This window comes from Anomalospiza imberbis, chromosome 23 (genome assembly GCF_031753505.1).
Source record: "Anomalospiza imberbis isolate Cuckoo-Finch-1a 21T00152 chromosome 23, ASM3175350v1, whole genome shotgun sequence".
Classification (NCBI taxonomy): domain Eukaryota; kingdom Metazoa; phylum Chordata; class Aves; order Passeriformes; family Viduidae; genus Anomalospiza; species Anomalospiza imberbis.
This window is the reverse complement of record NC_089703.1, coordinates 6,522,701-6,537,424: the sequence shown is the minus strand read 5'-3', so window position 1 is coordinate 6,537,424 and position 14,724 is coordinate 6,522,701. Positions and strand designations below refer to the sequence as shown.

Here is a 14,724-nt window from a genome sequence, read left to right as displayed (position 1 = left end):
GAGCCCCAAATCCGTTTCTCCCTCACTTCTGCCACTCTTTAACCCAACCACGAGCCCAGAACCCCATTTGAACCCGGTTGGTTTGGTTCTGTTTCCATCTCAGCACCCGAATCCGCGATGGGGATGGGGTTGGGATTGGGATTGGGATGGATTGGGATTGGATTGGGATTGTAATTGGGATGGGATTGCGATGGAATTGCAATGGAATTGGGATTGGATTGGGATTGTGATGGGATTGGAATTGGGATGTGATTGGGATTGGATTGGGATTGTAATTGGGATGGGATTGCGATGGAATTGGGATTGGATTTGGGATGGGATTGCGATGGAATTGGGATTGGATTGGGATTGGAATTGGGATGGGATTGCGATGGAATTGGGATTGGATTTGGGATGGGATTGCAATGGAATTGGGATTGGATTGGGATTGGAATTGGGATGGGATTGCGATGGAATTGGGATTGGATTTGGGATGGGATTGCGATGGAATTGGGATTGGATTGGGATTGGAATTGGGATGTGATTGGGATTGAGATTGGAATTGGGATGGGATTGGAATTAGGATTGGGACTGGAATTGGATTGGAATTGGGATAGGGATTGAGATTGGAATTGGGACTGGAATTGGATGGGGATTGGGATGGGATTGGGATGGGGATGGAATTGGATTGGGATTGGGGATGGGATTGGAATTGGGATTGGATTGGAATTGGAATTGGGATGGGATTGCGATGGAATTGGGATTGGATTGGGATTGCGATGGGATTGGAATTGGGATGTGATTGGGATTGAGATTGGAATTGGGATGGGATTGGAATTTGGATTGGAATTAGGATAGGGATTGGGATTGGAATTAGGATAGGGATTGAGATTGGAATTGGGACTGGAATTGGATGGGGATTGGGATGGGGATGGAATTGGGAATGGGACTGGGACTGGGATTGGAATGGGATGGGATTGAGATTGGAATGGGATAGGATATTCTTGGAGAAGCAGGAGGAAATCCACACCGATTCTGCCGAGGAATACAATTCATCGAGACTTGATGGCTCAGATTCCCTGGGATCCTGCCAGGCTCTGGAAAACAGGGAAAGAAGGCAGAAAGATCCTCCATAAATGGGAAAATCCAGAGCGGGAAGGACAAAGATGGGAAAATCCGGAATGGGAAGGACAGAGATGGGAAAATCCAAAGTGGGAAGAATGAAGATGGGAAAATCCAGAAGGGGAAGGACAAAAAAAGGAAAATCCAGAGTGGGAAGAAAAAAGAAGGGAAAATCCAGAGTGGGAAGGACAAAAATGGAAAAATCCAGAGTGGGAAGAAGAAAGAAGGGAAAATCCAGAGCAGGAACAACAAAGATGGAAAAATCCAGAGCAGGAACAACAAAGATGGAAAAATCCAGAGCAGGAAGAACATTCTGGAATCCCTAAAAACGATGACTGATCACGAGGGGTAAAAAAACCCCCGAGGTGAACACGCCAGCAGCACTTAAACCCAGCTTAACTCCGGTGTAACCTCCCCGTTAACCCGTTTGTCCAGTTCCTTCACTCCCTATTATTCCCTGGATCATGCTTTGAATAATTCCCATGATCTCCTCCTCTGGTCCTGCCCCTTTTGATGTCATCCCTTCCCTCCATAAAGGCTGGACAGCTCCAGGGCTTCTCACTCCCAAATCCCACAGCTTTGGGCCAGGACTTGACTTCTGCTCGGGGTTAAGCCCAGGGCTGGGTTTAGTGGCTTCGCTCAACGCTCAGAGTTCCTGCCAAGGTACAGCGGGGAAGGGCTGTAATTTGGTTAGAATTAGATTTATTTATTTATTTTTAATCTGTGTTTTTATATTTGTAGCTCTAAATCTTGGGTTGTGCTGTTTTTCCTGATTGTTTCTGAATTATTTCTCTTTGTTAATTTTTTTTTTCATTCTGTTAATTTTAACAAAGCAGATTTAAACAGGATGAATTCACCATAAGCTTAAAATCCCACTCAGAACGCCTGAAAACGGAATTATCTCTGACAACCAGGCTTTGTCCGGGGGCTTTTAGAGTCAAAATTAGAGGTTAAAAAAAAAAAAAATCTGTGTTTGATAAATTCTTTTAGCATTCATTTTGAGTAATTATTCCTTTTATTTTACATTTCCTCATGAGCAAGAAGTGGATTCTTTAAGCATTCATTTTGGCTAATTATTTTTTTCCACATTTCCTTATGGCTAAAGACTCAGAGCTTTAATTTCTTTAAGTTAAATTAAATTAATTTCATTAATTTCATCATCACAGCGCCTCTCCCGACAATCCTTCAGCTGCTTCTGCTCTCCTCAATTTCAACTTCTATCCCTGTATTTAAAATGTTATTATTATATTTTATTATTTTTATTTTATTATTTTATTATCAATTTTATTATTTTTATTATTTTTTTAAAATTATTTTATCATTTTTTATTTTTATTATTTTTAAATTTTTTATTACTTATTTATTTATTTTATTTTCTATATATATATATTTTTTTTTTTTTTTTTAATTTGGAGCAAAGGTTGTCCCAAAGTTTGGACTCAGTAAACTCCTTGTAATGACATAATGAGCAGGGTGATTCACGGGCTGCTGTCATGTTGGAAATTCTCACCTTGTCATCTTCAGGACACGGAAATGTCCCAAGGTCACTCCGATGTCCCAAAGTGCCACCAGAGCCAGTTTTCCATGCTCAGAAATGCTGGAATGAATCCCTGGAGTAGCACAGGAGACGTTTTAATTACTGGGATAATTAAAAAAAAAAAAAAAATCTGGATTTTTATTTGTATTTATGCTGCTCTTTTGAGTGGTTTTCAGTTTGTGTGCTTTTTCACTGCTGTAAAGTACAAAGATTTAAATTCCTATTTATGTGGCAAAATCGCTGTTCATAACATTAATTAATAATATTAATATTATTAATATTAACTTCTAAATATTAACATATTACTATTATAATATATTAATAATTTATCAATAATATTAACAGTATAATTACTTTTAATAATATATTAATATACTCTATTAATGTGATATTAATATTACTATTAATAATATATTAATGTAGTAATAATATTTTGGTGGTCTTGAGGAAATACCCTGAGAGTGTTCTTATTTTATTTCCAGCAGTTTCTTCAGTTTTGGAATTAAATTATCATGTTCAGTTCTTTCTCCACACCCTAATTTGCCTCGTCCCCTCTGTGCTTCCAGCTGAGGTTTTTCTCCATTTCTGTCCTAAAATTCCTGCCTGCACCTCCTGTGTTTCATCTTGGAGCAGAGTTCAGAGATAAATTCATCCTGGTTTATTCTGCACAATGAGGCCCTACAGCAAAAATTAAAACCAGCTGCTAATTCACAACCCGGTGAAAGTTGAATTTTTCCCTGATTCTTTGCCATAAGGATGAAGCCATTGTGGTGGTTTTGAGCCAGTCTTGTTTTGGGCACATAAAAGAAAAACAAATAATAATATAATAAATAATATATAGAATAAATAAACCATAAAAATAAATATATAAATAAATAATGCATATAGTAAATAATATATAGAATAAATAAACTATAAAAATACATATATAAATAATGCATAGAGTAAATAATATATAGAATAAATAAACTATAAAAATGAATATATAAATAATGCATATAATGAAATAATATATAAAAATCTAAATAAATATATATCAATAAATAATAAATCATACCTATTACAATATAATAAATAATAATGTTTAAATCAGAATATCCCACTAGAAATATTCCCCCAGTCATGAATTACAAATCTTTGTGGATCCACAATGAGCTGGCACGTCAGAATTCCTTGGACTTCTTGGAGAGAAGAAAATTCCCCACCTTTTTTGCCCTCAAACTTCCCAGCATTGGTCCCAAGTCCACCTTGGCAGAGGAATCCTCTGGGAGTGGGGGAAAGCTCCTCGGAATTCCTCAGCAGCAGCAGAATTTGGGTTCCTTGCTCCTTCCTGGATCCAGATTCTGGGGAGGATCTCCCTGGATCCAGATTCTCTGTGCTTTTAATGTCAGGTTTTCCTAATTACAAGCTCGTTTGGGGCCTGCTTGGAAAAGATTTCTTTGGAAGAGGCAACTTTGGAAAAGCTTCTTTGGAAAAGGCCAGTTTGGAAGAGGTCTCTTGGGAAAAGGCCAGTTTGGAAGAGGTCTCTTGGGAAAAAACCTGTTTGGAAAAGGACTCTTGGGAAAAGGCCACTTTGGAAAAATCTGTTTGGAAGAGGCGTGTTTGGAAAAGGCCTCTTTGGAAAAATCCTCTTTGGAAAAATCCACTTTGGAAAAGCATTCTTTGGAAAAGACCACTTTGGAGAAGTGTCTTGGAAAAATCCATTTTAGAAAAGGCCACTGTGGGAAAACCCTCTTTGGAAAAATCCATTTTGGAAAAGGCCACTATGGAAAAACCCTCTTTGGGAAAGGCCTCTTTGGGAAAAACTTGTTTGGAAGAGACCTCTTTGGAAGAACCTGTTTGGGAAAAGTCCTCTGTGGAAAAGTCCTCTTTGGAAAACGCCACTTGGGAAAGGTTCCTTTGGAAAAGCCCGTTTAGAAGAAGTTTTTTTGGGAGAGACCTCTTTGGAAGAGCCCATTTGGGATAAGCCCGTTTGGGAAAAGTCCTCTTTGGAAAATGCCATTTGGAAAAGGCCATTTGGAAAAGTCCTCTTTGGAAAATGCCATTTGGAAAAGGCCATTTGGAAAATCCTCTTTGGAAAATGCCATTTGGAAAAAGCCATTTGGAAAAGTCCTCTTTGGAAAATGCCATTTGGAAGAACCTTTTTTGGAAAAAACTTCTTTGGAAGAGACCTCCTTGGACCAAGCCTGTTTGAAAAATGCCTTTTTGAAAGACTCTTTCCCTCAGCTTAATCCAATTTTCCCATTTGTTCCCAGAAAGCCACTTAGAGGATGGAACCAGAGCTGCCAGGAGGAGCAGGAGGAGCAGGAGCAGGAGCAGGTGAGGAAAGGCTGATCGAGTTCTACGGCTCCTTCAAGGAGATGTTTGAGTTCTTCTGCAAGAACACCACGATCCACGGCACCATCCGGCTGGTGTGCTCCGGCAGGAACCGCGCCAAGACGGCGTTCTGGACGCTGCTGCTGCTGGCCAGCCTCGCCATGCTCTACTGGCAGATTTGCCCTCATGTTCAGCCAGTTCTGGGCCTACCCCGTGGTGCTCACCATGTCCATGGACTCCGAGCCCAAAATGTTCCCGGCCGTCACCATCTGCAACCTGGATCCCTACAGGTCAGCTGGGGTTTGGGAATGGGCTGGGATGTGTCCCAAGGGTTTGGGAATGGGCTGGGATGTGTCATTAAGGTTTGGGGATGGGCTAGGACACGTCCTAAAGGTTTGGGAACGGTCTGGGATGTGTCTCAGAGGTTTGGGAATGGGCTGGGATGTGTCACTAAAGTTTGGGAATGGTCTGAGATGTGTCCCAAAGCTTTGGGAATGGGCTGGGACACGTCCTAAAAGGTTTGGGAACGGTCTGGGATGTGTCTCAAAGGTTTGGGAATGGGCTGGGATGTGTCACTAAAGTTTGGGAATGGTCTGAGATGTGTCCCAAAGCTTTGGGAATGGGCTGGGACACGTCCTAAAGGTTTGGGAATGGTCTCTGGGACATGTCCTAAGGGTTGGGGAATGGGCTGGGATGTGTCCCAATGGTTTGGGAATGGGCTGGGACACATCCCAAAGGTTTGGGAATGGTCTGGGATGTGTCCCCAAGGTTTGGGAATGGGCTGGGACACATCCCAAAGGTTTGGGAAACTAATAAATTAAATATTAAATTAATAAATTAAATATTAAGTTAATATTATTAGTGTTTGTTGTGCTGACCAGCACAATTTCTGGATATTCTCCCACGGACCCCAAGGAATAACCTTTCCATGGAGACTGTGAGATTAGAAATGTGGAATTTTTCCCGAAGTGTAGATTTTTTTCCCAAAATATGGATTTCCCCCTAATCCCTGCAGGTTTGAGCTGGTCAGTGAGAGATCAGAAATGTGGAATTTTCGCAAAACGTGGATTTTCCCCCAATTCCTGCAGGTTTGAGCTGGTCAGTGAGAGATCAGAAATGTGGAATTTTCCCAAAACGTGGATTTTCCCCCAATCCCTGCAGGTTTGAGGTGATAAGGGAGCAGCTGGAGCAGCTGGAGCGCATGGCCGAGGAGTCGCTGACCTTCCTGTACGGCCCCAAGGCCTCGGCCAGGCTGTCCCACCTGAGGGACAAGGACAAGGACAAGGACAAGGACAAGGACAGGGCCATCCCTGTCCAGCCCCGGGCCAACCTCAGCAGCAACTTCAGGCTCAGCCACAACTTCTCCCTGGTCAGGATGTGGGAGCCCAGGGCCGGCAGGAAACATTCCAGAGTGGGATTCCGGCTGGTGAGCGCGGCTGCAGCAGAGCGGGCACGGAAAGGGCAGCGGGGGGCACCTCGGGGGGGGGGGGGTGCACCCAAAGAAACTGCGGGTTCACCCCAAAATACATGGGGATTGGGATTTATCCCAAAGAAACTGGGGGTTCACCCCAGAATACATGGGGATTGGGATTTATCCCAAAGAAACTGGGGGTTCACCCCAGAATACATGGGGATTGGGATTTATCTCAAAGAAACTGGGGGTTCACCCCAGAATACATGGGGATTGGGATTTATCCCAAAGAAACTGCGGGTTCACCCCAAAATACATGGGGATTGGGATTTATCTCAAAGAAACTGGGGGTTCACCCCAGAATACATGGGGATTGGGATTTATCCCAAAGAAACTGTGGGATCACCCCAAAATACATGGGGGTGCACCCCAAAGAAACTGTGGGTTCACCCCAAAATACATGGGGGTACACCCCAAAATACCTGGGGATTGGGATTTATCCCAAAGAAACTAGGGGTTCACCCCAAAATACCTGGGGGTTCACCCCAAAATACCTGGGGATTGGGATTTATCCCAAAGAAACTAGGGATTCACCCCAAAATACATGGGTATTGTGATGGGGATGCTCCCCAAAGTAACTGGGGACTGGGATTGGGATTTACCCCAAAGAAATTGGAGATTCACCCCAAAATACCTGGGGGTTCACCTCAAAATACCTGGGGATTGGGATGAGGATTCACCCCAAAATGCCTAGGGATAGGGATTGGGATTCACCCCAAAGATACCTGGATGGGATTTGCACAAAAATAATCTTTAGCTATTATGGGAATAATAATTGTTCCCATTAAATATAATAATATATTATATTACATTATATTATATTATATTATATTATATTATATTATATTATATTATATTATGTTATATTATATTTATTATATTATATTAATAGTTCCCATAATAGTAATATATTATGGAAATAATCTATTACTATTATGGGAATAATAATAGTTCTCATATAATACAATAATTTATTTTAAAAATACTAATTATATATCAAAATAATATATAATTTATATACTATTATATATATAATTTGCATATTTTTAGATATTTATAGATACAGATAGCTTTATAGATATATATTATTATATATATTTATAGATATGTATAGATATTTAATATGTTATATATTAAAATTATATATTTCATATGTGTTACGTAATTATATAGAATATAGAGATTATATGTAATATGTATAATAATATATAATATATATTAATTATATATAATACGTATATAGTATATATAATATGTATAATACATATAATATATATATGATATAACATGATATAATTATGATATGATAGAACATAACACAATATAATATAACATAATATAATGAATATCCCCTAACAAACCAATCCTCACCCTACAACCCCCCCAACTCCCACACCAGCAGCACCTCACATCCCCTTTTCCCCGCCGCCCTTTCCCGTGTCCCAGTGCAACTCCACGGGTGGGAATTGCTTCTTCAGCTCGCACGCCTCGGGCACGGCCGCGCTGCAGGAGTGGTTCCGCTTCCACTACATCAACCTGGTGGCCCAGCTGCCCCCGGCGCTGGCCCGGCCCCAGCGGCGCTTCCAGGACCTCGTCTACTCCTGCCAGTACGACGGCGAGCCCTGCCGGCCCAGGTGGGCGCGCACGGGGAACGCGGGCGTTCCGCCAGTGGCGCACGGGGTGGGCGTGGGAAAAGGGATTTACGGAAAGGCTGTCACGCCGCGAGACGAATTTATTCTCTAGCTCTAAATTTATCTTCTAAATTTATTTTCTAACTCTATTTTCAAAATTTATTTTCTAGCTTTAGTGCATACTATATACGAGTATGCGCTATAGTATATGTGTATATACACCGTATATACTATATTATATATATAGTGTACATAGTACGTATTTATATATATATATATGGGAAAGGGTGTCACACTATGACACGAAATAACTCACAGACGTGTGTTATGTAAAAGAGAATAGAAAAAACTAAAAAAATTAACTTTATTTTCTAACTCTATACTATTTATACTATTTTATATATATACTGTATACACTGCTATATATTTTTATATATATAGGAAAAGGTGTCATACTACGACACGAAATAACTCTCAGACGTGTGTTATGTAAAAGAGAATAGAAAAAACTAAAAAAATTAACTTTATTTTCTAACTCTATACTATATATACTATTTTATATATATACTGTATACACTGCTATATATTTTTATATATATAGGAAAGGGTGTCAAACTACGACATGAAATAACTCTCAGACGTGTGTTATGTAAAAGAGAATAGAAAAAACTAAAAAAATTAACTTTATTTTCTCTTTACTATATATAGTGTTGTGTATATATATATATATGTACTGTATATGCTATATATTTATATATATATAGGAAAGGGTGTCACACTACAACTCGAAATAACTCACAGACTCGTGTTATGTAAAAAAGAATAGAAAAAAAAATTAACTTTATTTTCTAACTCTATACTATATACAATATTGTGTATATATATATACTGTATATACTATATACTTTTATATATATGGGAAAGGGTGTCACACTACGACACGAAATAACTCACAGACACGTGTTGTGTAAAAGAGGGAAGGAAAAAAAATTAAAAATTTATTTCTAACTCAATACTATATATAGTATTCTAAATATATAGTATATACACGATTATATACTATATATTTTTATGTATATATATATATAGGAATGAGTGTCACACTATGACACAAAATAACTCACAGACACGTGTTGTGTAAAAGAGGGAAGGAAAAAACTGAAAATGTAACTTTATTTTCTAATTCTACTATATACTATATGTAGTATATATATTTATATACACTATATATAGTAATTAAAACCCCATTAAATTGATTTTCCATTAAAAATCCATCAAATCTCTCTTCATTTCCCAGTAGAGCACCATCAAACCACTCTTGATGTTCCAGTGATTCCCATTTTCCCAAACAAATCCGGCTTGGAATTAAGGTGGTGTCACACTTCCAATTAAAACCCCGTTAAATTTCTCTTGATCTTCCATTAAAACTCCATCAAATTTCTCTTCTTTTTCCAGTAAAATTCCATCACATCTCTCTTGATTTTCCAGTGATTCCATTTTCCCAGACACATCCAGCTTTAAACTACAGTCATAAATCAAATAATTAAAATTCCATTCAATCTCTCTTGATTTTCCATTAAAACCCCATTAAATGTCTCTTGATTTTCCATAAAATTCCGTCCAATCTCTCTTGATTTTCCATTAAAACTCCATCAAATTTCTCTTCATTTTCCATAAAATTCCGTCCAATCTCTCTTGATTTTCCAGTGATTCCCATTTTCCCAAACACAACCAGCTTGGAATTAAAGTGTCTCCACTCTCATAATTAAAACCCCATTAAATTTCTTTTGATTTTCCAGTAAAACTCCATCAAAACTCTTTTGACTTTCCAGTGATTCCCATTTTCCCAAACACAACCAGCTTGGAATTATGGTAATAAATCAAATAATTAAAATTCCATCCAATCTCTCTTGATTTTCCATTAGAACTCCATCAAATTTCTCTTGATTTTCCATAAAATTCCATCAAAACTCTCTTGATTTTCCAGTAAAACTCCATCAAATCTCTCTTGATTTTCCATCAAATTTCTCTTGATTTTCCATAAAATTCCATCCAATCTCTCTTGATTTTCCAGTGATTCCCATTTTCCCAAACAAAACCAGCTTGGAATTATGGTAATAAATCAAATAATTAGAAGTCCATCCAATCTCTCTTGGTTTTCCATTAAAACTCCCTCAAATTTCTCTTGATTTTCTATAAAATTCCATCCAATCTCTCTTGACTTTCCAGTGATTCCCATTTTCCCAAACACAACCAGCTTGGAATTACGGTCATCAATCAAATAATTAAAATTCCATCCAATCTCTCTTGATTTTCCATTAGAACTCCATCAAATCTCTCTTGATTTTCCATAAAATTCCATCCAATCTCTCTTGATTTTCCAGTAAAACTCCATCAAGTCTCTCTTGATTTTCCATTAAAACTCCATCAAATTTCTCTTCATTTTCCATAAAATTCCATCCAATCTCTCTTGATTTTCCAGTGATTCCCATTTTCCCAAACACAACCAGCTTGGAATTATGGTAATAAATCAAATAATTAAAAGTCCATCCAATCTCTCTTGATTTTCCAGTGATTCCCATTTTCCCAAACACAACCAGCTTGGAATTATGGTAATAAATCAAATAATTAAAAGTCCATCCAATCTCTCTTGGTTTTCCATTAAAACTCCATCAAATTTCTCTTGATTTTCCATTAAAACTCCATCAAATTTTCTCTTCATTTTCCATAAAATTCCATCCAATCTCTCTTGATTTTCCAGTGATTCCCATTTTTCCCAAACACAACCAGCTTGGAATTATGGTAATAAATCAAATAATTAAAATTCCATCCAATCTCTCTTGATTTTCCATTAGAACTCCATCAAATCTCTCTTGATTTTCCATAAAATTCCATCCAATCTCTCTTGATTTTCCAGTAAAAACTCCATCAAATCTCTCTTGATTTTCCATTAAAACTCCATCAAATTTCTCTTGATTTTCCATAAAATTCCATCAAATCCCTCTTGACTTTCCAGTGATTCCCATTTTCCCAGACACATCCAGCTTGGAATTATGGTAATAAATCAAATAATTAAAAATAAAATCAAAATAAAATCAAATCATTAAACCCTGTGAAATCTCTGATTTTCCAGTGATTACGTTCCTTCCACCACCCAGTTTTTGGGAGCTGCTACACTTTTAACAGCAAGGGGACAGATCCCTTCTGGAGAGCCACAAAACCAGGAATTCCTTATGGTGAGTGATCTCCAAAATGGGGAAAATGAGCTAAAATTAAGAGAATTAATTAAATTTGCCCTCGGTGCAGGATTTAGTGGCAAATTTTGGCATCTCTTCTGTGGCACAAATTATTGTGCCACCACAATATGATTATTTTCAGCCCCAGCAGCATCTGGGCTAAAAAAAAAAGCAGAATTTCTTTTTGGTTTGGAGCAGGATTTCTCTCAGTGTTTATTGCAGAATGTTGAGGTTTACTGGGGTTTATTTATAGGGTTATTTATAATTTATTATGGGATTATTGTGGGTTTGCAATAGCTGCCATTGTCACCAGGGCTCTAAGAATTAAAAATGGCTCTGAGGGATCCCAGAGTCCAAATCCGGGTTTGTTGGGTTTTATTTATTGGGTTTTATTTATGGGTTTTTATTTATTTATAGGGGTGATTATTACTATTAATTTTTAATTTATTATGGGATTATTGAGGGTTTGGAATAGCTGCCACTTATCCACTAGGGCTCTGAGGAATAAAAATGGCTCTTGAGGGATCCCAGAATCCAAATCCGGGTTTGTTGGGTTTTATTTATTGGGTTTTATTTATTTATAGGGTTATTATTAGTAATAATTTATTACGGGATTCCTGAAGGTTTGGAATAGGTGTCATTATCACCAGGGCTGTAAGAATTAAAAATGGCTTTTCTGTGATCCAAAATGAACCCAAACAGAACCCAAAGCTGGGACCCAAACCCAAACAGGAGGGATTTGCCCAGAGCTGGGCACTCCAGCTGTTCCCTGTCCCCTGTGTGTCCCCAGGGCTGTCCTTGTCCTTTGTCCTGCACTGGGGATGTTCTCCTGTCCCCTGTGTGTCCCCAGGGCTGTCCTGTCCTTTGTCCTGCACTGGGGATGTTCTCCTGTCCCCGTGTTTGTGTCCCAAAGCTGTCCCTGCACTGGGGATGTTCTCCTGTCCCCATGTTTGTGTCCCCAGGGCTGTCCCTGTCCTTTGTCCTGCACTGGGGATGTTCTCCTGTCCTCCTGTGTGTCCCCAGGGCTGTCCCTGCACTGGGAGCTGTTCTCCTGTCTCTGTGTTTGTGTCCCCAAAGCTGTCCCTGCACTGGGGCTGCTCTCCTGTCCCTGTGTTTGTGTCCCCAGGGCTGTCCCTGCACTGGGGCTGCTCTCCTGTCCCTGTGTTTGTGTCCCCAGGGCTGTCCCTGTCCTTTGTCTTGCACTGGGAGCTGTTCTCCTGTCCTTCCGTGTGTCCCCAGGGCTGTCCCTGCACTGGGGATATTCTCCTGTCCCCTGTGTGTCCCCAAAACTGTCCCTGCACTGGGGCTGTTCCCTGTCCCCTGTGTTTGTGTCCCCAGGGCTGTCCTTGTCCTTTGTCCTGCACTGGGGATGTTCTCCTGTCCCCTGTGTGTCCCCAGGGCTGTCCCTGCACTGGGGATGTTCTCCTGTCCCCATGGTTGTGTCCCCAGGGCTGTCCCTGCTCTGGGGCTGCTCTCCTGTCCCCTGTGTGTCCCCAGGGCTGTCCCTGCACTGGGAGCTGTTCTCCTGTCCCCATGGTTGTGTCCCCAAAGCTGTCCCTGCACTGGGGCTGCTTCTCCTGTCCTCCTGTGTGTCCCCAGGGCTGTCCCTGCACTGGGGCTGCTCTCCTGTCCCTCCTGTGTGTCCCCAGGGCTGTCCCTGCACTGGGGATGTTCTCCTGTCCCCATGTTTGTGTCCCCAGGGCTGTCCTTGTCCTTTGTCCTGCACTGGGAGCTGTTCTCCTGTCCTTCTGTGTGTCCCCCAGGGCTGTCCCTGCACTGGGATGTTCTCCTGTCCCCTGTGTGTCCCCAGGGCTGTCCCTGCACTGGGAGCTGTTCTCCTGTCCTTCTGTGTGTCCCCTGGGCTGTCCCTGCACTGGGGATGTTCTCCTGTCCCCTGTGTGTCCCCAGGGCTGTCCTTGTCCTTTGCCCAGCACTGGGAGCTGCTCTCCTGTCCCCCAGCTGTCCCAACCCCCCTGTGTGTCCCCAGGGCTGTCCCTGATCCTGCGGGCCGAGCAGAAGGAGCACATGCCGCTGCTGTCCACCGTGGCCGGGGTGAAGGTGATGATCCACAGCCACAACCAGACCCCGTTCCTGGAGCACGAGGGCTTCCACATCCGCCCGGGCATCGCCACCACCATCGCCATCCGCCAGGTGGGCACTGGGGGAACAAAATCCAACCCTGCCAAACCATGCCAAACCATCCCCAACCCTGCCAAACCATGCCAAACCATCCCAAGCAAGGTGGGCACTGGGTGAACCAAAATCCAACCATCCCAAACCATCCCACACCATCCCAACCATCCCAAACCATCCCACACCATCCCAAACCATCCCCAACCATCCTCAAACGATCCCAAACAATCCCAAACCATCCCAGACCGTCCCCAAACCATCCCACACCATCCCAAACCATCCTCAACCATCCTCAAACGATCCCCAACAATCCCAAACCATCCCACACCATCCCCAAACCATCCCCAACCATCCCCAAACCATCCCACACCATCCCAAACCATCCCAAACCATCCCACACCATCCCAAACAATCCCAAACCATCCCCAACCATCCCACACCATCCCAAACCATCCCCAAACCATCCCAACCATCCCACACCATCCCAAACAATCCCAAACCATCCCACACCATCCCAAACCATCCCCAAACCATCCCAACCATCCCACACCATCCCAAACAATCCCAAACCATCCCCAACCATCCCACACCATCCCACACCATCCCCAACCATCCCACACCATCCCACACCATCCCAAATCATCCCAAACCATCTCCAAACCATCCCCAACCATCCCCAACCATCCCCACACCATCCCCAAACCATCCCAACCATCCCAAACCATCTCCAAACCATCCCCAAACGATTCCCAACAATCCCAAACCATCCCAAATCATCCCACAATATCCCTTCCTTCAGTGAAGCCCAGGGGGTGATGGCTGGCTTTAATTAACCCTGCTAATCACCCAGGGCTCCAATTAACCCTGCTAATCACCTGGGGCACTAATTAATCAACCCTGCTAATGAATCACCCCGGGCTCCTTCGTGTCCCCGCAGGACCAGGTGAATCGCCTGGGTGGCAACTACGGCAAGTGCACCACGGACGGGGCCGACGTGGCCGTGGAGCTGCTCTACAACAACTCCTACACCCTGCAGGTACTGAGCCTGGCCTAGCTAAACCCGGCTTAGCCAGGCTGGAGCTGCTCTACAGCAACTCCTACACCCTGCAGGTACTGAGCCTGGCCTAGCTAAACCCGGCTTAGCCAGGCTGGAGCTGCTCTACAGCAACTCCTACACCCTGCAGGTACTGAGCCTGGCCTAGCTAAACCCGGCTTAGCCAGGCTGGAGCTGCTCTACAGCAACTCCTACACCCTGCAGGTACTGAGCCTGGCCTAGCTAAACCCGGCTTAGCCGGGCTG

The 14,724-nt window shown here is 42.0% G+C and overlaps 1 protein-coding gene across 1 annotated transcript in view; it reads left to right on the top strand.

Moving 5' to 3' along the window:
• The first annotated feature begins 4,908 nt into the window (after positions 1-4,908).
• The window catches only part of SCNN1D (sodium channel epithelial 1 subunit delta), a 21,193-nt gene continuing 11,377 nt past the window's right edge, over positions 4,909-14,724 (top strand). Inside the window, 8 exon segments of the mRNA XM_068212782.1 lie at positions 4,909-5,130; positions 5,132-5,244; positions 6,116-6,380; positions 7,872-8,059; positions 11,190-11,197; positions 11,200-11,292; positions 13,280-13,443; positions 14,363-14,461. Coding sequence (XP_068068883.1) covers positions 4,909-5,130; positions 5,132-5,244; positions 6,116-6,380; positions 7,872-8,059; positions 11,190-11,197; positions 11,200-11,292; positions 13,280-13,443; positions 14,363-14,461 — 1,152 coding nt within the window.